Consider the following 21,264-nt stretch of genomic DNA (forward strand, 5'->3'; position numbering starts at 1 on the left):
CCAAAGCTCTTATCTTGCTCCTCAGGTTTCCTGCTGCTTTCCCCAGCCGGGACTGCTTTCTCTGGCACACTGCTGCTGTTTTGTGCAGAGAAGAGGCTGCACAAGGATATCCAAGCTGAAGGAGCTTTGGGTGGGGGAAGTGGGACCTGAGGGGTGAGGATGTGCAACCCACCAAAAGCCACAGTGAGGAGCAAACAGAGATTCAACTGCCTCACATCAGTCCATGCATAACCACCAGCATGACCTCACTCAACTGTGAGTCAAGGTTGCTGAGATGCTGCCAGGCATCCCACAGTTCCAGGCTGGCCCCAGGGATGCAAGCCTAGACTGGGCATGTCCCCTTGCTTCCAGCCCCACATGCTGCCAGGAAGCTTGGCATACACCCCTGGGTGAGGGATCTGCCCCAGAGTCACACCATGGGCAGGGACCCACCTGTGGTTAATGATTGATGGAGGCAGTTTCTGTACTGATATCATGGCCTCATGCAAGAAGATTCGGGGTGACTGTTCACTCTCGTGTTGCTGATGATGGGGCAGTGGCTGCCTCTCAGCTGTCTTAGCCTGGCCCTAGCCTGATGGCCTTTTCCAGTCATTCCCATTCCCATGCCAGCAGCCTGCTGGGCTCAGTAGCAGTGCCATGTTTGCAAGCAGCATGGGGCTGGGAAGACTTTTGCAGAATTAGCTGTACTAGGGCTGAACTAACTTACTGGAGGAACCAGCTCCTGTCTCTGTGCCTCATGGTGGCACTGTGAGGGGAGAGCCGGGCAGGGGACAGGAAGAGGCACGACCATGGCTGCTATAAATAGGGAAATGCTATGTGGCAGGCAGCCCTCCAGGCTGCAGCACAACTTCCCCAGGGTCAGTGAGAGCTCCATTCTCTCTGACACTAACAGATTTCCAGAGGCCTTTGAGCACTTGGGGCTCTGATGCTTTTAAGTGCCCAAAATCCCCAGCCAAACCAGGCTGAGTGCCTGAGCCATCTCCAGGTCTCCCCTCCTGATGCAAACACAGAGGGTTCAACAGCTGAGAAAACCTCAAAACCCACCCCAGTACTAGAGAAACCCACACTCAGCTCCAGAGAGGCGGTGTAAGGGCCAAGTCTAGGTGGATGGGCACTGGGCTGGGCCTGGGCTCAGGTTACAGAGATGGGTGCTGGCCCCTTGCTCACACGACTGTACCCAGTGAGGTACAGCCTGAGTCCCTCTGCCAGCACCATGGGGACACCCCCAGGCAGTGCCAGTGGGGACCTGCAGCAGCCATGTGAGTTTCCTTGGTGACTGTTGCCAGGTGAGAAACTCTATGGTTATTTTGGTGGATAACAAGAGATGTTCCTCACTGGACCCGCTGCCGGACCATACCCTAAGCATCATCCTGGAATGGACTCTCTAGTGCCACTGGTGCCAGTGGGAGCCTCAGAGGGAGGGCTATGCTCAGGGTGCTGGGGCTGCTTGGAAGCTGGCACAGCTTCCCAGAAGGCAGCACGTGTTTTGGGGCTATTTCTGCCTGCTGGAGTGCTGCAGGAGAGGGAAGCAGGCGAAATCAGAGGGACCGCAGAGAAGCGCAGACGGACACGGGCTGGCAGGCTGCCCTGCCTTGGCTTTCCTAGACCTGTGAGTATGTGCCCAGGCTGGCACCGAGCACACCAGGGACTCTGGGGTGAGGGCTGGCAGTGGCAGGGCTGTGGAGTTTGCACGTGGGGAATGAGAGCTTGCAAGGGAAAGCAGTGGGCAGCACAGAGCTGTAGGAGCTGCCTCCGGCATTGACTGAAAGCCTGGAATCAGAGAGGCACCAAAACCGAGGGAAAGCAGTGGGCAGCACAGAGCTGTAGGGGCTGCCTCCAGCGTTGACCAAGAGCCTGGAGCCAGAAAGGCACCAAAACCGAAGTGATAGCAAGGACCAAAAAGTCCTGCAGGAAATATTTGCAGTCTGTCCTGCTTTGCCTGGAATTGCATTGCCTCTGCCCAAAAGGGCATCCACAGCAGGGCAAGGACGTGCACAGGCTTTGGGGAGGGCCTCATCTTTCTATTTAGCATGTCAGGTGACATCAAGAGCACACAAAGCAGTGGGTGTGCAAATAGCTGCATCGGCCCTTTAAATCCCAGCACAGCTCTGGTGAGTAACGATAACCCCAGATCCTACAAGCTCCTAAATCCCAAGAGCCAATTACAGCCAAACACCCCAGGGTCAGGCTGGAAAGGCAAGATAATTCCAGCACTGTGCCACACAGACGTGTTGGCAATGAACTGGGGCACTGAGGTGGTTTGCTAGTGGGTTGGCATGGCACTGAGGAGTGTGGTGGGCCACCAACCATTTTGCAAGCTATTTTGGGTAAGGGATGCTGTTTTTCTGGAGGATTCTTTGCTCCCCTGCCACTGGTACCACCATACTATGGTAGGACACAGAGGCAGGGAAGGAAACGTTGCAGAGAGCTGGTTGCTTTTCACCCAATTTCTGGTCAGCTGCTTCTGAGCCAAAGCACACACAAATTCCCAGGAGAGGATTGGATTTGAGAATGAGCTTCTCTGCTTCAGTTTGCTCTGCTGCCTGTTGTGTGGGGAAGGTGCCAGCTCACTCCTGCACCATACATGAAACTAGGTGATGCTCCTGAGATGGCTGTGAGCCTGCCCTGGGCTCCTATGTGGTTTGGATGGGAGCGTTAGTGTGCTCCAGTTGCTTTCCTGCTTCCCTGCAGCAAAGAGAACACAAAGGAGAAATGAGAGCATAAACCACCCCTCCTACCTGCCAGGGTGCCCAGGCATGTGCAGTCACAGCCCAGCTGGGCTAGCACACTGTTTACTCTTATAGGTGGTGGGACCAGGGGAATCAATTAATCAAAAGTAATTATAACCCTGCCTGCCTGATTTAGTGTTACACCATCACCTGCTGCCTGAGCTGGGGCTGCAAGCAAAGAGGTGTCTTCAAAATGTGTAATTATCACAAAGACCTGCGTGGCTGGGCTCAAAGGGTGGTAGTAAATGGAGATAAAGCCACTTAGCAGCTGGTCACTGGTGGTGTACGCCAGGGCTCAGTCCTGGGGCCAGGTCTCTTTCTTATCTTTATGATGAGGGGATTGAGGACTCCATTAAGTTTGCAGGTGACATTAAGCTGGGAGGCAGTGTTGATCTGCTCAAGGGTAGGAAGGCTCTAGAGAAGGATCTGGACAGGCTATTGGTGGGATGAGGTTCAACAGGGCCAAGTGCCAGGTCCGTTGGGTCACAACAACCCCATGAACACTTGGGGCAGAGTGGCTGGAAAGACGCACAGCAGACAAAAGCCTGGGAGTGCTGGTTAACAGCCACAAGAGCATGAGCCAGTGTGTGCCCAGGTGGCCAAGGCCACCAGCATCCTGTTCAGGATCAGGAATAGTGTGGCCAGCAGGAGCCGGGAAATGATTGTTCTCCTGTACTCAGCACTGGAGCCTTGATCACTGGGTTCAGTTTTTGGATCCTTCATAACAGGGAAGACATTGAAGTGCTGGAGCATGCTCAGAGAAGGGCAACAAAGCTGGTGAAAGGTCTGGAGAACAGGTCTGGTGAGGAGTGGCTGAGGGAACTAGGGTTGTTTAAGGTGGAGAAAAGGAGGCTGAGGGGAGACCTCATTGCTCTCTACAACTCCCTGAAAGGAGGTTGGAGTGAGGTGGGTGTTGGTCTCTTCTCCCTAGTAATAAGTTCTAGGATGAAAGGAAATGGCCTCAAATTGCACTACTGGAACAGGCTGCCCAGGGAGGCATTTGAATCCCCACCCCTGGAGGTCTTGAAAAGAGCCAGGGATGTGGTGTTGCAGGCTATGGTTTAGCAACAGCCTTGCTAGAGTTAGAGAATGGTTGGACTCAGTGATCTTGAAGGTTTATTGCAACCTAAACCATTTAATCATTCTAAGACCTATAAACAGACTCAAAGAAGGCAACTCCATTTTCTTGTTCAGCTTAAGCCATGAGGCAGCAGAGTGTGGCCCACCCTGGAAGGGTGCCCTGGTTCTTCCAGCCTTGAGCCCAGTGACAGGCTCAGCACAGCCTCCAGCCTGCAGTGAGATTTTAAGGCATCATCTCATAGAATCACAGAATCAGTCAGGGTTGGAAGGGACCATAAGGATCATCTAGTTCCAACCCCCCTGCCATGGCCAGGGACACCCTACCCTAGATCAGCCTGGCCACAGCCTCATCCAGCCTGGCCTTAAACATCTCCAGGGATAGGACCTCAACCACCTCCCTGGGCAAACCATGCCAGCCTCTCACCACTCTCATGCTCAACAACTTCCTCCTCATGGCCAGTCTGAGCCTACCCACCTCCAGCTTTGCTCCATTCCCCCCAGTCCTGTCACTCCCTGACAGCCTAAAAAGTCCCTCCCCAGCTTTTTTGTAGGCCCCCTTCAGATCCTGGAAGGCTACAAGAAGGTCACCTGGGAGCCTCCTCTTGTCCAGCCTGCACAGCCCCAACTCTTTCAGTCTGTGCTCACAGCAGAGCTGCTGCAGCCCTCTGAGCATCCTCGTGGCCCTTCTCTCTCCAGCATCGCCACATCCATCTTGTAATAGGGGCTCCAGAGCTTGATCAGGGCAGACACAGGTTTTCCTTCCAGCAGGATAAAGGAGCAAAGCCAGGTGAGGAAACAGAGCAGCAAAAGCAGTTGCATGAAGAAGCAAATGGAAAAGAAAATATTTCCCCAGACAAAAAGTACTCCACAGGCTGCTGAGGTAGGAAAAAGTACGACTGTGTTATTGAGAAAGCAATGCAAAATCCAAACAGTTTAGGCTGTGAGTACCAGGCATTTGCAAAGCTAATTCCAAACTAAGTAAAAAGTTCCCATCTCACAGATTCCTGGGATTCCCTCAAATGCTGGCCCTGCTGGCTGAGCCAGCATGGCTCCTGGTGTCCCATGCTCACCACACCTTCAACTGGGGGGCACTTGGTCATTTCCACTTCACCCAGCACCTGGGGTCTTTAGGGAATCGTCAGCATCCCCACCATCACTCTGCTCTGTGTGGGGCTCCAGCTCATATTTAATCCTCAGCTCAAAGCTGGTGAGGTTTTGGATCCAGAAAGGCAGAGGGAGGGAGCACAGCCCTGCACCCTGAGCAGCTGCCTCCCCTTCCGTGTGCAGGGCTATATTTGGGAAGCTGGCAACCTGCTCTTGGCATGTCCCAGCCAGCACTCAGAGAGCAGTGTCTGCTCTGGGTCCTAGTGCGGTGGCAGTGCCCAGGGCAGAGTAGAGCCTGCAGGAGAATGCCAGCAGCTCTCCTCACCTGGGCTCTTTAAGGGCTTTGGCAAGGAGCTCCCTGCCATTTCCAAACAGCTTTCTCCTCTCCTTTTACAGGAGCTGAGCTGGGCAGGCAGGCATGTAGAGCAGACGTGGCTATTTTCAGAGTGAGAGCTGGTGAGGGAGCCTGCTCCCACCTCACACAGCCCTGCTGTCACACACACAGGCCCTTGTGCATAGGGGGCTGGAAAACTGCACAGAGAACCCCAGGGCAGCCAGCACTGGGCAGCCACCACCACCACAGCATTCCAAGTGTGCTGTCTGAACACTGGCATTAAGAAAATAATAAAGATAGGATAAAGAAAATAATGAAGGATAGGATTAGGGAAATAATGAAGCTGGCATGCTCTCCAGGACAGGGCAGGAGCTTGTGGGAACAGCAGAGCTGTCAGCATGTGGTGGCAGGGTCAAGATCGCAGCTTGGACATCGCTGGGAAGGGGGAGGCTCCTGAATGCCACGGCTGGAAATGGGTCTCGAGTAGCACCATGCTACAGTGTTTTGTCCTTTCCTCTGCCTTCCTCTCCTACTCCAGCTCCTGACAGTGCAGATAGATGAGGTTCTGGGTGCCACTATAACAGAAGTAACCTGTCACACATCTAAACCCCCTCTCTTTCCTAAGTGATAATGCCAACACGGTTCCTGTCACTTGGCTCATATATATCCTGGTGGGCACTTCCATGACAGTTCTGCATTGGAGGTCACTTCACCCTACCCAGCACAGGGGTTGTTGTGCTCCCGGGAGGGCTCAGAGTGAAGGAGCTGGACACTGCACAGTGGCCCAGAATTTGGCCACTGCACATGGAAACACCTGGATGGGATGTCCCCAGCCCCTGGGCAATGCCTCCTCTCTTGCCCCAGCTCAGGGTGAGTGGCGTCTCTGTGACAGCAGTGTCACTGGGTGTCAGTGTCACTGGGTCTGCAGGCAGAGACACAGGGAGTGGCAGAGGAGTGGGGCAGGACTGCTCAGCAATGCTCTCTGTGACTTCACTTTTATGACTTACTGGTTAAAACGCCAAGCTGTGGGCAGGTAGGGTTAGGGTTGAGAGGTGACTCACAGCCTGAACCAGAAAACATCTCCCTGCTTCTGCGTGCTCAGGTCAGAAAATGGGATAATAACTGGGGTGAGAAGTGCTGCAAGGCTTCATCCCTGCATTCCCCTGACAGCTGCTGGATGAGGGACTGGAATTCTTAACAATAGCTGTTAAGTATTTCATCATGAGGCAGGGGAAGATGAAATAAAAAATACAATGAGTCTGAGCCCAGGCATTGCTGAGCCAAGGACTTGGTGACCTGCCAGACTCGTGGGGGATGCTTTTAATTTGGATAAATGGAAGCTGCATAAACAGTATAAATTGCATGTTGCTCTTTCTGCTCATACAGAGGTGTGGGCACAGCTGGCAGTGCCACACCACATGGCATCACTGACTGAGCTCCCAGACAGAGTGCACGCTGGTGCCACTGCAGTTGTCGCCTGTGCAGAGCTCCCACCCTGGATGTCTGCAGGAGCAGCCAGCTGTCCCTCGCTTGGACGCTGCTCACTTTGTCCTCTGCCCTGCTGGGTTCTTTTTTTGGAAAGCCTGTTTTCCAAAAACAGCTTGAAAATATGTAACTATCATACCAGAGCTGAACAGTCACACATAGGACTCCTGGCCCACTGGTCAGGCCAGTCTCAATGAACTCATGGGGTTTGTGGTTTCCCAAAGCTGTTCAGCCCTGGAAGGAGAAGCATTGAGCAGCTGCTGGGGCCAGGACTGCTCCTGTGTGGGAGCTGCAGTCGGAGGAGACGTGGCCTTCAAGGCCTCAGGTGGTTTTGTTCCCAGCTGTGCTGATAAGCCCAGTAGCCTTGGTAATGTTTCCAGACTTGTGAAATGGGGGAAAACTCTTGTGGGTGGGGTTTGTGTGGGCAGTTCATGCTTTGGGTTTGCACAGAGCTGGGTGAGCGATGGACAAGGCATTCTCACTGTTAGTGTAGGAACCTCCTTGCAAACTGGCCTGGCTGCCAGGGAATGAACACTGAGTGCCTTTTATAAGTTACCTAAATCTTCCCAGTCTGCCTGAAGCAGGGAAAGCTGGCCAGCCTCAAGCACTCCTTGCCTTGGCCTGTCTCTCCCAGCCAGACAGCATGTGCCCAGGGTGGACTAAGCAGGCAGGCAGCATATGCTCGGGCCAGGCAGCGTCTGTGCATCACTGTGCCAGCAGCTGCCAGCGATCATGCCACTGCTCATGGGGCAGAGGCAGCTGGGAGGCCAACGTGTGTGTCAGCAAAGCTGGGAGCCCCATGGCCATTGGTGTGGGGCACATCCCAGACAGCCTTGTGTTCCCACCCTGGACTGTTGACTAAGCTCAGCTGGTGTCCCCAGGCCTGGACGGCAGGTGGGGCTGCCAGGAGGGGCTTCGAGACAGAGTCATGGGCTCAGCTATCGGGAGTCTGGCTCCATTAGTGAGTCCACAGATCACACTGCCTTGAAGGTGATGACCACATTGCTCAGCTGATAGCCAAGGTGGTCTTCACTACCTCCTACCTAGAGGCAGGAGCATCCAGGATGCAGGAGCCACATCTCTCCTGCAGCATCCTTGAGGCCAGCCCTGCACACAAACACCAGCTGCATGCTGGACCCAAAAGGGTGTTCCTGTAGCTGCTGGGCTTACAAGATACCAAAGTGCTCCCTGCTTTGGCAACATCCTTCCTCCCACACTGCCCCACAAAACACAAGGCCATGGCATGGCAAGCAACCTGTCCTGACCCGCCCACCCTTCTCTGGGACTGAGGCTGGGATGATAGTAGGTGCAGGCAGTGCTCTGGCAGATGCATGGTAAAAGCCATAGACCTGGCTGCAGGCAGGCCTGGCACCCACACTGACATCCCCTTGTTGGGGCTGCACTGTCCCTGGGTTTGCCCCACACCTCAGCCCTGGGGGTCAGCCCCCAAGATACTGCACCTTGGGGTGCTGGTAGCTGCCAGGACCCAACCGGGTGGTACTAGATGGAGAGATCTGAGCGAAGACCCAGAGGCTTGGGCACACAGACGGTGTAGCATGGGAGCTGGCAAAACTGCTACTGAAGGAGTGGGAGGGTCACAGTGTGGGTGCCGCAGGAGCATCTTGGGCTGGTAGGGAAGTCCTGGGGCGTAGTTAAAAGGAGACTGAAGTGAGGTGGGGGTGGTTCTCTTCTCCCTAGTCAGGAGTGAAAAGACTAGAGGAAGTTTTCCCAAGTTGCACCAGGACAGATTTGGGTATTAGAAGAAACATCTTCCCTGCAAGGATTCTCAGACAGGCTCCCCGGGGAAGCTGTTGAATCCCTGCCACTGGAGATGTTCAAACGAGGCAGAGATCTGGCGCTGAGGAGCATGGTTTAGCACCAGCCTGGGCAGAGTTAGGGAACAGTTGGACACGATTATCTCAGAGATCTTTCCCAATCGAATCCATTCTATGGTTCTGTGCTTAGCGTGTCCTGGGGCATGGGGTTCCCAGCAGAGAGAGTCTTGGGCTGGAGAATCGCAGGCAAAGCTCTCGATCTTGGGGCACGAATGAAGTGAGGTTGCCCTGGGGCTGGGGACTCCATAATTGGTACGGACTTGAGCACAGCAGCGGGGGAGTCCCAGGGGAAAGGGGGCCCGGCAGGTGTCCTACTCGCTGTCCCACATTGGGGTCGATCCTGGGGCGCTGCTGGGTCACGACGCGGCGCAGCTCTGCTCTGTTAGGGGATGCCCCAGGCGGGCTGGGGCTGCCGGTCGGGGCTCCGTGCGGCGGGGGAGCCCCGCTCCGCCCCGGCCCGTCCGCCCCGCCCCGCAGCGCGGCTCTTCTCTCCGCTGCAGCCCGGGATGGCGCCGCGGCGGGGCTGAGCCACCGGGCCGGGCCGGGCCGGGGCCGGGGCCGGGATGGACGGCCCGAGCGGGGGCTGCACGCCCCCCGCCGCCCCGTCGCGGGCGAAGCTGCCGCTGGGCATCGTCTTCTCGACGGCGCTTTTCTGCGGGGAGGGGGCAGCTGCCGCCGTCCTCTGTCTCTCCTACGGCCACTCCGAGGACCGCTTCTGGCTGGCGCTCACCGTTTTCTTCGTGCTCTGCCCCTCCGTCCTGGTGCAGCTCACCCTCATCTTCGTTCACCGGGACCTCAGCCGCGACCGACCCCTGGTTCTGCTCATGCACCTCCTGCAGCTCGGGCCCATCATCAGGTGAGCGCCGCGTGGGACGGCGGGATCCCCGGCAGGGGACGGGGATACTCCTGGCATAAGACGGGAAGCCCTCGGCATAGGGCGAGGGGATCCACTGGCATGGGAATTGGGCACCCTCAGTATGGGACGCGGGGACCCCTGGCATTGGGATGCAGAAGTGCCCTGACATGGGCCACAGCGACCCTCGGTATGTGGTACAGAGACCCTGCACAAGTGATACGAGGATCCCTGGCATGGGACACTGGGACTCCTGGGCAGCTCACGGGCACAGGGTGAGAGCGAGGACCAGCTCCGGGTACCGGCTGTCAGCAGAAATCTGCCCGTGCAGCAGATCCCAGCGCCCAGAGCTGCTCCTGCCGCCTCCCCGTCTCTCTCCTCCCCGGGGACACTGCTGCTCCCGGCCTCCAGCCCGCGGGTGTCTTCTGCTCGGCCCCAGGGGTGCCGCGGTCCTGCCGGGGGGTGCTGTTGCTCTCCAGCCTGTTGGCCCCCGCTGCAGGCTGAATTTGCTCTCCCAACCTGTTGCGCCTCAGTTGCTGGAAAGGTTCCTTGCAGAGCTGCTTTCTGCAGCCAGTGCTCGCCTTTGGGAGTTGTCATTCTCTGCCTTAGGTTGGGAGCATGGGCTGCAGGGCCCAGCTGACTGGCTCTAACGTGAATGGGAACAGGGGTCCTGCCCCCATAAAACGTCCCCAGGCCTGGGACAGGTTATGGGACGTGGAGGAGAGGATCTGGGTGCAGGAGTGGGGCTGGCCTGGAGCTGGGGGCCACAAGACCGTGCTGGGGAGAGCAAGGTGAGGGGGTGGATGTTGCATAAGCCAGAGAGGTGCAGATCTCTCACTCCTTGGGAATGCTTTGGTCCCTCCCTGGGCTGCCACCTTCCTGGCCACCCTGCTCAGTGAGAATGCACAGGGAGTGGAGCAGGCAACATGACAGAGCCACTATCTCTGCAGGGCTCTGAGAGCATGCTGGCAGCCACACTTCGGGGCCTGCCATACCCACAGGGCTGCAGAAACACTGTGGCCTGCACCTCACTTCCTTCATCGCCGGAAATAAGCTGGGTGCCACCAGCACACTCTTCCCATCTGCAGTGGTGGCCAAGCAGCCTCACCTTGGCTCCCTGTCAGGAGAGCCTCACTGGGGGTCCCCAACAACCGCTGCTGGCCCACAGTGGTGCCACAGCACTCGCCATACTTGGCTGCTTGCAGGTGCCAGCCAGAGCTGCTCCTTGTGGGGTGCTTCAGTCAGCTCCTCAGACTGGAGATGGAGCCCAATCTGCTGAGGTCTAATAGCATGCTGAGAACCTCCTGGGACTGCCCTTGAAGCCAGGTCTTGTGGATGAAAAAGTTTTCCTGTTAGAGTCTGCAGTGAGGCTGGCCTGCTATGCCAAGAGAATGTATCCAAAAACTGCATTGCATTTGGGTCTAAACCAAAGAATCTCCTGCTGTCCTGCAGGGCACTCGTAAATAATGACATCCTGTTGCTCCCAAAGCCAGCTGGTCCCCACGCAGGAGCCAGGCCTGTCAGATAGGTCCTTCTCTGCAGACTGCCTGTGAACAATGCACACCCACCTCACGGCTGTGTGCACAGGGGATGAGGGTCCCCTTGCAGCAAGGATCAGCAGGGGAGAAACCTGCTTCCCTTCCCTGCACATGAGGGTGCCCTGCAGAGAAGGGCCTGCGGAAGTGCTGTCTTATCTGCCCATGTCACACTCCACTTCAAAATCTTTGCTCCCCTTCCTGCCCTCCCCACCAAGAAGGAAGCATAGAGAAGCCATCTACTGAAGAGGAGACATCAAAGACAGTATCAGAAAGTTTCTCTTGCCTCCACTGAGAGGAAGAGATTCGTTTTGTGCCAGTGGGGAAAACAAAGCCCAAGGGCAGTTAACCCCTTACTGCAGCTCTAGCTCCCAGCACAGCTATGCTTTCCATACCCTGCATGCTGCACCTCTTGTGGCACTTGTTGCACTCCTCACTGGGGCAATTATTGTCCTTCTTTCCTTCTGTACCACATGGAGAAGAGGAATGGCCACTGGGCATCCCTGCAGTCCTGGTGTGACCCTGCCCTCATCCTGGGATCCCAGGATCCTGCCCTTATCCTGCCTTCCCAAGGCCAGGGACTGCCCGCATCACTGCTGAACAGTTGCCCATGTCAGTGGTGCTGTGCCCAGCAGGAGCAGCATCTGTCTAGCCGCAGGTGAGGGAGGGCTGGGGATCAGTGGAGCAGCTGGTGAGGTGCTGGATCCCCACAGATGCATGGAAGCCCTGCTGGTGTACTGCTGGTCGGGGAAGGAGGAGGAACCTTACGTCAGCATCACCCGCAAGCGGCGGCTGCGGAACGGCTATGAGGTGGAGATGGAGCAGGAGGTGGGCCACTCGGAGCGCCGCCTGGCCACGCACCGCAACGCCTTCAAGCGCATGGCGGTCATCCAGGCCTTCCTGGGCTCCATCCCGCAGCTCACCCTCCAGCTCTATATCAGCATCCTGGAGAAGTACGTCCCTGCTGCCCGAGGTAAGGGTGCCTGGCATGTGGGCTTTAGACAAGATCCCACAAGGGCACGGTGGCAGCTCCTTCACAGCATGTACTGGTGTGGCATCCAGATGAAGCTCCAGGGGCTTACTAGAGGTGCCACTGCTGCTGAGTCCTTTACTTTCCCCATGCCCACTCTTTCCAGCTTGGAGTGAGGCAGGTGAGAATGTGACCAAAGCAGCATGCTCTGGTCCCAGCCTTGGTGCTTGCAGATGTCTTGGTGCTTGCAGATGCCATTTACCTGATGACCTGTCCCGTAAAAATGTCATGTCCTTGCCCCAGACTGCTTCACTCTGCATTAGTTACTGATTTTTTCCCAATTAGTTATGGGCTCTGACTTCCCCACAGTCTTTCCACTGGATTTGTTTCTGCACCTTTCCTAACAGCTGGAGCTCCTAGCTCAGTGCTCCCACTTGCAGGCTCCCTTGCCTGCTCCTGGAGTGTTTATGTGCTTGAGGGCTGGATGTAAGCTTTGAAGTCTCACTGGCATGCTGACAAGCCAGGTGTGCAGGAGGCTTTTGCACCATTCCACTTGTAGCACCCAGAGAAGGAGTTGCCCTCACCGACCTGCTCTCAGCTGTGCTGACAACCCAGACTTCTGTCCCTGGGGCAGGCACACGGAAAAGGGAACACAGGAGGTAGCCCATTGAAACCCCCTCCTTGATCACAGCCCACTGCAGGGGTGTTTTAGGGAATAGGGCTAGTGGAAGCAGAAGGATGAGCCCCAGCGCTCCTCCAGTGGTAAATGGAGGAAGTGAATCTCGGCTGACACACTTCTGATAATTCCCTTTGTGTCTTGCGCCTCTCAGCTCAGTCCCACAGCCACTACCACTGGCACAGTGTAACCAGGACCAGCCACACACTTCCCTTTTCCACCATAGCAGTTTTCCTGGCTGTGCTGAATGGGAGCAGCTGCCAGCCTTCCCTACAATCACCTTGGCTTTACAGCTACTGGGTGAGGGTGGCTGTTGAGGTGCTACCAGGGTGAATGGTACAGTGTGTGGCTCTTGTTCTGGATGAGAGCAGAGGGGTGCTCAGAACACAGTCCATGCCCTACTCACCCTCAAGCAGCATTTCTTGCACAGGGCAGGGGTGATGGTGCCTGGTTTGAGCAGAGGAATAGAGAGAAAATCTGGCAGCAGAGCCACCTGCTGCCTGCAGCTCCCCCTACACCTGCCCCATTCTGGGATCTGTCACCACTAGCTATGAAGCTGCCCCAGCAGTGTTCATGTTGAGCCAAGGCACCCTGTAGCTCACACTCAGAGTTCACACTGCACATATCCCAGATCTTGGCACTGCCTGACTTCACTGTCCTCTCTCTCTGCAGCCGTCCTGATGGGCATCTGCCTGGTGTCAGTCACCTATGGAGCACTTGTCTGCAACATCCTGGCTATCCAGGTCAAGTACGATGACTACAAGGTCCAGCTGCGGCCAGTGGCCTTCCTCTGCATTGTGATGTGGCGCAGCCTGGAGATCTCCACCCGTGTGGCTGTCCTTGTGCTCTTCAGCACCGTCTTCAAGCACTGGATCATCCCCATTGCCCTGGTCAACCTGCTGGTAGTCTTCTTCTTGCCCTGGGTGCAGTTCTGGCGGAGCGGCACCCGCTTACCTGACAACATCGAGAAGAACTTCAGCCGCGTGGGCACAGTAGTGGTGCTCTGCGCCTTCACCCTCCTCTATGCCAGCATCAACATGTTCTGCTGGTCAGCTGTGCAGCTCAAGCTGGCCGACCGGGACCTCATTGACAAGTCGCAGAACTGGGGCCGCCTGGCTGTGTACTACGTGGCCCGGCTGGCCGAGAACACGGCGCTCGTCATCCTCTGGTACTTCTTCAAGACCGACGTCTACGAGCATGTCTGCACCCCTCTGCTGGTGGTGCAGCTGCTCCTGGGCTACTGCCTGGGTATCTACTTCATGCTTCTGTTCTTCCAGTACTTGCACCCCTGCCGCCAGCTCTTCCGACACAATGTTGCTGACTTCCTGCACTGTGTCTGCTGCCATCGGCGCACTCCAGGGACTCCTCTGCGCCTCCAGCCACCCCACGAGCCTGGCGTGAGGCACAGCATTGTCTGAGGTATAGACAGCACCCAGCTTCCCCGACTGCTTGTGGACATGGAGATGGCAGCACCGGGAAGTGCTGGCAGCCAGAGGGGCTTGCGGCACAAGCAGTACCAGAGGCAGGTACTGCCTACCCCTGCAGTGGTAGTGGGTCTGGTCATTCCCATGGTGGCAAGGGGCAGGAGCATGCCCACTTGCCCAGGACAGTACATGGACACAGAGGACTTACTTGGACTCAATGATCTTAAAGGTCTTTTCCAATCTAAATGATTCTGTTCTACAATCCAGTGACTTTGGGGTGCTCGAGCTGCCTGCTGCCCAAGCTGGCTGCTGTGCAGTACACAACCCCTGGGGTGCCCCAAGTCCTCCCCACCTGCCCATTGTGGTACATACCTCAGGTACAGGCCTGTGGTACAGACCTCAGGGCCATGGATGCCAGCAGGACTGTTTTAAGCAGTAAAGACACTTTGCTGTGACTGTGTGTCTGGGTGCTGGGCAGGTGGATAGTGACTCATGCAGAGGGTGGGGACCATCCTGCCGGGGCTGGTAGAAGTGCATGCACCTGCTGCCCATGTAGCCCTCACACTCATGGGCATCAAGCCAGAGTGGTGCCAGTGGAAAGTGGGGATGGGGATGGGAAGGAAGCCCTGCAATGGGGCTGATAAAATGCACAAGCATGGTGGTACAGGAGACGGCCTCATCCTGTGCTTCCTCCACCAGCGTGGGCATGGCTGTGGGCCAGGAGCTGCCTGGCATGCCAGCAAGCAGCTATCCTGCTCAACCTGTTTATCCAGGCTTGAGGATCTGTTCCTAGCAGGAGTGCTAGGCACTGTGAAGTTCCTGACCCTGCAGCAGAGGGCAGGCAGGAGAGGAAGGGCAGATGGTGGCTGGCATCACGATGCTGATGGGACCAAGGCATCCTGGCCCCAAACCAGGAGTGCAACCTTTCTTGGAGTCAGCTCAGTTTAGAGGATGCTGGGTGCCAGGCTAAGGGTGCTTAGCGCCCTTGGGGGTGCCCGCAGAGGTTCAGAACCTCTGGCATTCAGTCGCAATTCACTCACCGTGGAGTGGATCCCTGTGTCCAGATCCTGGCACCAGTGCAGCGCCCCTGGAATGCTTCTCCTCCTTTGGTGGTTTTCTTGTCAAGGAGCGGCAGTGAAGGCTGGTGAGGGGTTGGGGAACGGCACAGCTGCTGAGCCAGGCACAGCACTGCCCCTCCGCGATTTCCTCCCAGTAGGAAACCCGTATTTGTCCCCAGATATTCCAGAGAAACGAGAAGAGCAGCCCCGTGCCCTGCAGCACTCAGCTGCGGGGAACCAGTTTCAGGGCTAGCGGACGAGGTCAGCCTTGCTTTCCTGGAAAACGGCCTTTGAAACCGCCGGCGTTTCCTCAAAGACTTCTCAGGGGAAAGTCCCTGCGGTGCTGTTCCCGCAGCCGCCACTCCCGCACCGCCCGCTGCCACCATAAAACGGCGAGCGGGAGCGGACGGGCGCAGGCAGGCAGCGGCGGGCAGACGCCGGGACGCTGTGCCATGGGCAACTGGCTGGTCAACCACTGGTTCTCGGCTGCCGTCCTCGTGAGTGTGCGGGGCTAAGGGGGCTCCTCGGCCGGGAGGGGCTAGGGCTGTGCAGGGGGCTGTGGGGGGCACGGTATGGGCATGGCCCTGGGGTCTCGTGGAGGGGGAGTGTGGGCAGATGGACTGTCCTGCGCCTGGGTTGGGGACAGGGACAAGCATCCCCTCTGCACGACCAACCTGCTGGGTGGCCAGGGGAGGGCTGGGGTTGGGAAACTTAGGTAAAACACGTTGTGAAAGAGTGGGTCCCACTGTGAGACTCTGAAATGTCACTTTGGCTGGGAGCCTCCGGTGTGCCTCTTCTCCCCGTGTGAGGGCAGGAGGGTCCCATGAGAGCCTGCACTGGGGAAAAGAAGGTTGGACTGGCAAGGGTGGGCTTGATGATATTAAAGGTCTCTTCTGATTAAAAAAAAAATAATGCTTTTTTGATTCTAAGAAGCCTACACCTTAGGGATGCTGTGCTGCAGCATCGCTGGTGCCATGGGGCTTGGCCAGCCAGCACTGCTGCTCAGCACTGCCTGAGGAGCTGTAACTGCAATGGGGAAATGGGGCTTTGCAGAAAGTTGGGTTAATTCTTTTAATTAACTTTTTGGGGACACTCCCCCCACACACACACCTCAAAGCACAACGCAAGTGCAAGACAGTGACTTGGGGAGTTCTGTTAAAAGAAAATTGAAATCAGGAGCTGTGAGGGGCTGCTGTAGGGTACAGCAGGGTTAGACAGGTGGTGGCACTGTGGTGGGGCTGACTGAGCTCCCTATGAAATTTCCTCCTCCCAAGGCCTTCCCCACTCAGCCAGGACACTCTGGATCTCCCCTCCCACCTGAAGGCATTGCCTGCCCCTGTCTTTCCTCCTTCCTCATGCATGAGTGATGCACAGGGCACTGGGCAACAAGGCAATTATTTTGCAAGACTCTTACACTTCTCCCCACCTTTGGCCCCATGTCCTAGGCCCATGTCCCAGCACCATCCATGCTCCTGTAGTTGACGGGGAAGCAGGAGGGGACTTACAGTCCTGACACTCTCCAGCTGCCACACACACCCCCCCCCCCCCCTCCTCAGAGTACTAAGGGGTGGGAGAGGTCCTGGAGTGAGGTCCCTCATGAAGCTGCAACTTTCCTCTGCAGGTGGCCTGGCTGGGCATCAACATCTTCCTCTTCACCTACTACTTTCTGTTCTTTGATCGTGATGCACGGTACTTCTACACCAGGGCCATTCTTGGGGTAAGGTTGTCCCCCATGGCACCTTCCCTACCTGGGCACATGTGATCCTCAGAGCCCTCCTGCAGCAGGGTGAAGGCCCCAGCTCCCTTCCCTGTCCTCTTGCCATCACTCCATCCCGATTCCCAGCCCAGCATTTCTCCATGCTGGTCACTGTCTTGGCACCTATCTTGTCCCAGCCCATGATCAGCCCTCTCCTAATACTCCTCCTCTCCTGGCTCAGCATCACTCCCTCCCAGTCCCTGGGCCAGCATCCCCCAGTGTCAGCTCAGCATCACATGGGTCCATCCTGTCCCAGTCCTGACACAGTGCCATGCTGGGCAGAGCCATGGGGCTGGCAGGGCTGCAGGCAGACATAGCCCGTCTGTGGCACTGGACAGCAGCACTCATCTCTCTCCTCAGTCTGCTTTGGCATGGGCACGAGCATCAGCTAAGTGCCTCAACTTCAACAGCATGCTGATCCTGCTGCCCATCTGCCGCAATCTCCTCTCCTTCCTCCGCGGGACCTGCTCGGTGAGTACTCTGTGGCAGCATAGATGGTGTGGCTACCCCTGTTCCTGTCCCCATCTCCACCCCAACAGCACCACCTCTCTCTGCAGTGCTGTAGGCGCACACTGCGAAAGCAACTGGACCACAACCTCACCTTCCACAAGCTGGTGGCCTATGCACTGGCCTTGCTCACAGGTATCACTCTGTGCTGGGCTGGGACATGGTGGGGACTGGAGGGCAGCCAGGTGGGTGACTGCTTCTCCCCTGCCCAGCTGTACACACCATTGCCCACCTCTTCAACTTGGAACGATACAACCACAGCCAGCAAGCCACCGATGGTAGCCTGCCTGCTGTCCTATCCAAGATGCACCTGCAAGACAGCAAGTGGCTGAACCCCATCCACTCCAACCAGACAGTGAGTCTTGCCCTTGGCACCCAGCCACCTGCCATTGCTTGTCTTCTGCCTTCCTAACCCATCCTGCCACCCCTGCAGACCGTTGAGTATGTGGCCTTCACCACCATCCCAGGGCTGACAGGGGTCATCATCACGCTGGCACTCATCCTCATGGTCACATCCTCCACGGAGTTCATCCGCAGGAACTACTTTGAGGTCTTCTGGTACACACACCACCTCTTCATTATCTACTTCACTGGCCTCGTCATCCACGGCATTGCGTAAGGCTCCTCATCGCTCCCCAGAGGCACAGTGACCGCCACTGGGGCAATGCCCTGGGGGGATCAGTGGAGCTGTTGGCTCCCCATGCTCAGGGCTGGCTAGCAGAAGGGGGAGGAGAGGCAAAAGCTGGCCCTGGGCTCACCCCTTGCGTCTCTTCAGTGGGCTGGTGCGGGGGCAGACAGAGGAGAGCATGGAGGAGGTGAACCCCCATCGCTGCGCCCGCTATCTCACGCACAAGGAGGACAACTGCTGGCATGATTGCTGCAAAGACCCTGAGTTCGGGAGCATTCCTGCCGAGGTAGGACATCTCCAAGACCACTGCAGAGGGAGATGCCCTTCCTTGGTATAACCCAGCCCTGGATCTTCCCAACCCTTTACTCTTCTCCATCCCTGCAGTCCTGGAAGTGGGTTCTGGCCCCTGTCCTCCTCTACATCTTTGAGCGGATCCTGCGGATCTGGCGTGCACGGCAGAAGGTGGTTGTCACCAAGGTGGGTGATACAGGAGCCTGTACTCGCTGCCAGCTCCTTCCCTCACAGCCACTGGTACCAAAGCTCTTTGCATCGGTGGCCACAGGGAGGTGGAAAGGGGACTCTGCACAAGGCCCTTGCCCAGGGACAAGAGTCAGGCTGGGCACTAAACCCCATCTCTGCCCTACAGGTAGTCATGCACCCTGCTCGTGTGCTGGAGCTGCAGATGCAGAAGAGAGGCTTCCGCATGGAAGTGGGGCAGTACATCTTTGTGAACTGCCCTGCCATCTCTCTGCTGGAGTGGCACCCTTTCACCCTCACCTCAGCACCAGAGGAGGACTTCTTCTCCATCCACGTCCGGGCAGCTGGCGACTGGACAGAGCATCTCATAGAAATCTTCCAGCAGCAGAAACCTAGGTAGACTGGGGAGCACCTGAATGGACCAGCTCAGGGATTTGGGCCTCCCTTGTACCTGTTACCCAGGGCCTCTCTTGGCCAGGATTGAGGTGGACGGCCCCTTTGGCACAGCCAGTGAAGATGTGTTCCAGTACGAGGTGGCCATGTTGGTGGGAGCGGGCATTGGCGTCACCCCTTTTGCCTCCATCCTGAAGTCCATCTGGTACAAGTTCCAGCAGGCTGATCAGACTCTCAAGACCAAGAAGGTATGGGGTGTCCCAGAGGACCAGATGTGAGTTTCTTAATGCTGGACTTCCTAGTCCTTGACATCGTATCCTACCACTCCTGCTCTACTACACCTTTGCCAACTCCTCTTTCCCTGCATCCCAGATCTACTTCTACTGGCTCTGCCGGGACACAGGAGCCTTTGCCTGGTTCAATGACCTGCTTGCCTCACTGGAGCAGAAGATGGCTGAATCGGGCAGGGCAGACTTTCTCACCTACCGGCTCTTCCTCACTGGCTGGAACACCAGCATCGTGAGTTGACTGTGGGCAGGCATGACTGCAAGGACACGGGATGGCCAAGGCAGGCAGGAGGCACAGGGCAGGGCAAGGATATCAATGGCCTGTGGGCAGGAAGCTCAGGGCTGATGTTTGGTGGGGATATGCAATGGATGCTCCTTTGTGGTGAGGCTCATTGGTGGTTGGGGTGCTGACTGTTCCCTCTATGCCCAGGCCAACAACGTGGCACTCCACTTTGACACTGCTGTGGACACAGTGACAGGCCTCAGGCACAAAACCATTTTTGGGCGGCCCATGTGGAACACCGAGTTTGCAGCAGTGGCTGCAGCCCACCCCAGGTGAGAGCCAGGCAGGGAGTTCAGGATGCTGGATCTGGGAGGCAACTTCTTTTCCCTGGCACCTAGAACTGGGCTAGGCGTTGCTGGCTTTGGGAGGGGTGTGCCTGTCCCTCACAGGTTGTAGGGACCTGAAAAAGATCTTAAACCCCTTTTCCTTGCCTCACACTGACTTCCCTATGCTGTGCACAGGTCAGTAGTTGGTGTGTTCCTCTGTGGGCCAGGAGCCTTGGCAAAGAGCCTGCAGAAGTCTTGCCACCAGCACTCCAGCATGGACCCCAGAAAAGTCCAGTTTTACTTCAACAAGGAGAACTTCTAAGTGGAAGATAAGTTGGGATGCCAGTGGACTGGGGACTTTGCCCATCTGGCCTCACTCCTCATGCCAGAGCATGGCTTGGAGTAAGCAACTGCTGAGAAGTGCATGCACCAAAGCCTGTCAAGACATGGCAAGGTACTCCTCCATGAGAAACTCTGGGTTGGAGGACTGCTGATCTACAAGGATTTCTCAAGGTGGTAGTGGGCCTGCAGCTCCACACAGCCTGCCCCTAGTTGAGAAACCAGAGGAATGTGCTGTGATGATGCTGCTGGAACAGCAGTGGGAAGCAGCCAGGATCACCCAGCAGGCTGGGCAGAACCTCAGGACAGGGATGGGGACAGGAGAGGAGCACGCTAAGCAGGCGCTGGGGGACAAGCATGCCCCTCTGGGTTTAAACAGTCTTTTGCATCAATGGATAAATTAAACATCCTTTCCTTTGCAATAAAAAACCTTTGTGGTGACCTAGAGATCACAGATTACAGGATCAGAGGATATTAAGGGTTGGAAGGGACTCAAGGAGATCATCGAGTCCAACCCCCCTGCCACAGCAGGACAATACCATCTAAAACAGATCACACAGGAACACATCCAGACAGCCCTTGAAAGGCTCCAGAGGAGACTCCACAACCTCTCTGGGAAGCCTATTCCAGTGCTCTGTGACCCTTACAGTAATGAAGTCCCCCTTGTGTTGAGGCAGAATCTCTTTTGCTGCAACTCACACCCATTGCTCCTTGTCCTATCCCAGGGAGCAGTGAGCAGAGCCTGTCCCTCACTCCTGGCAGCCCTCAGGTACTTATTCCTATCCTATTATCAAATCCCCTCTCAGTCTTCTCTTCTCCAGACTAAGCAGCCCCAGGTCTCTCAGCCTCTCCTCGCAAGCCATGCCCTCCAGTCCCCTCATCATCCAGGCAGCCCTCTGCTGGACCCTCTCCAGCAGATCCATGTCCCTCTTCAGCTGGGGAGCTGTCCTGGAGTCCTGCACACCCCGAACCCCTCTCCCTCTGCGGTTTGCACGGGAGAGAAAAGGGCGGGAAAAGCTGTCCCCGAGCCCTGCCCTGCAGCGCACAGCGCAGCAAAGGCCCCTCCGGCACCAGGGCTGCCCGAGCAGTGCCTGCGCTGGGGCCAGGCTGGGCATAGGCTGTGGGCTCCGCGCCCAGGCAGGGGTAACTCGGCCCTGTGCCTGGGCAGGGTAGAACTCTTGGGGGCTTCCCGCCTTGGGGTGCCCACCTTAGAGCTCTGCCCCGCCTGGGTGGCTCCTGCAGAGA

At 56.8% G+C, this 21,264-nt stretch overlaps 2 protein-coding genes across 3 annotated transcripts; both read left to right on the forward strand.

Annotated features, from left to right (window-relative positions):
- Positions 1-1,398: 1,398 nt before the first annotated feature.
- XKRX (XK related X-linked) lies at positions 1,399-14,481 on the forward strand. 2 transcript variants are annotated; one of them, XM_064159180.1, is made up of 4 exons: positions 1,399-1,609; positions 9,068-9,423; positions 11,669-11,928; positions 13,274-14,481. In XM_064159180.1, exons 2-4 carry the CDS (start codon positions 9,131-9,133, stop codon positions 14,017-14,019), a joined length of 1,299 nt encoding a protein of 432 aa, XP_064015250.1. In that variant the 5' UTR covers positions 1,399-1,609; positions 9,068-9,130; the 3' UTR covers positions 14,020-14,481. The 2 variants fall into 2 exon arrangements, with proteins under 2 accessions (XP_064015250.1, XP_064015251.1); XM_064159181.1 differs by having other exon boundaries at positions 1,404-1,609; positions 9,335-9,423.
- On the forward strand, positions 14,059-20,715 carry NOX1 (NADPH oxidase 1). The gene is given in 14 exon segments (XM_064159732.1): positions 14,059-14,127; positions 15,027-15,169; positions 15,439-15,580; positions 16,705-16,800; positions 17,107-17,310; positions 17,397-17,481; positions 17,559-17,961; positions 18,122-18,260; positions 18,359-18,451; positions 18,621-18,847; positions 18,930-19,092; positions 19,217-19,363; positions 19,562-19,686; positions 19,876-20,715. Coding segments are annotated over 14 exon segments (2,163 nt in total). The 3' UTR covers positions 20,003-20,715.
- The last annotated feature ends 549 nt before the right edge of the window (positions 20,716-21,264 follow it).

Source organism: Pogoniulus pusillus, chromosome 19 (genome assembly GCF_015220805.1).
Source record: "Pogoniulus pusillus isolate bPogPus1 chromosome 19, bPogPus1.pri, whole genome shotgun sequence".
In the NCBI taxonomy this organism is placed as follows: domain Eukaryota; kingdom Metazoa; phylum Chordata; class Aves; order Piciformes; family Lybiidae; genus Pogoniulus; species Pogoniulus pusillus.

Coding starts and splice junctions, on each gene's coding strand:
- XKRX (XM_064159180.1), top strand. CDS start 9,131: ATGGACGGCCCGAGCGGGGGCTGCACGCCCCCCGCCGCCCCGTCGCGG. Junction 9,424..11,668: donor CAGCTCGGGCCCATCATCAG/GTGAGCGCCGCG, acceptor GGATCCCCACAG/ATGCATGGAAGCCCTGCTGG. Junction 11,929..13,273: donor GTACGTCCCTGCTGCCCGAG/GTAAGGGTGCCT, acceptor CTCTCTCTGCAG/CCGTCCTGATGGGCATCTGC.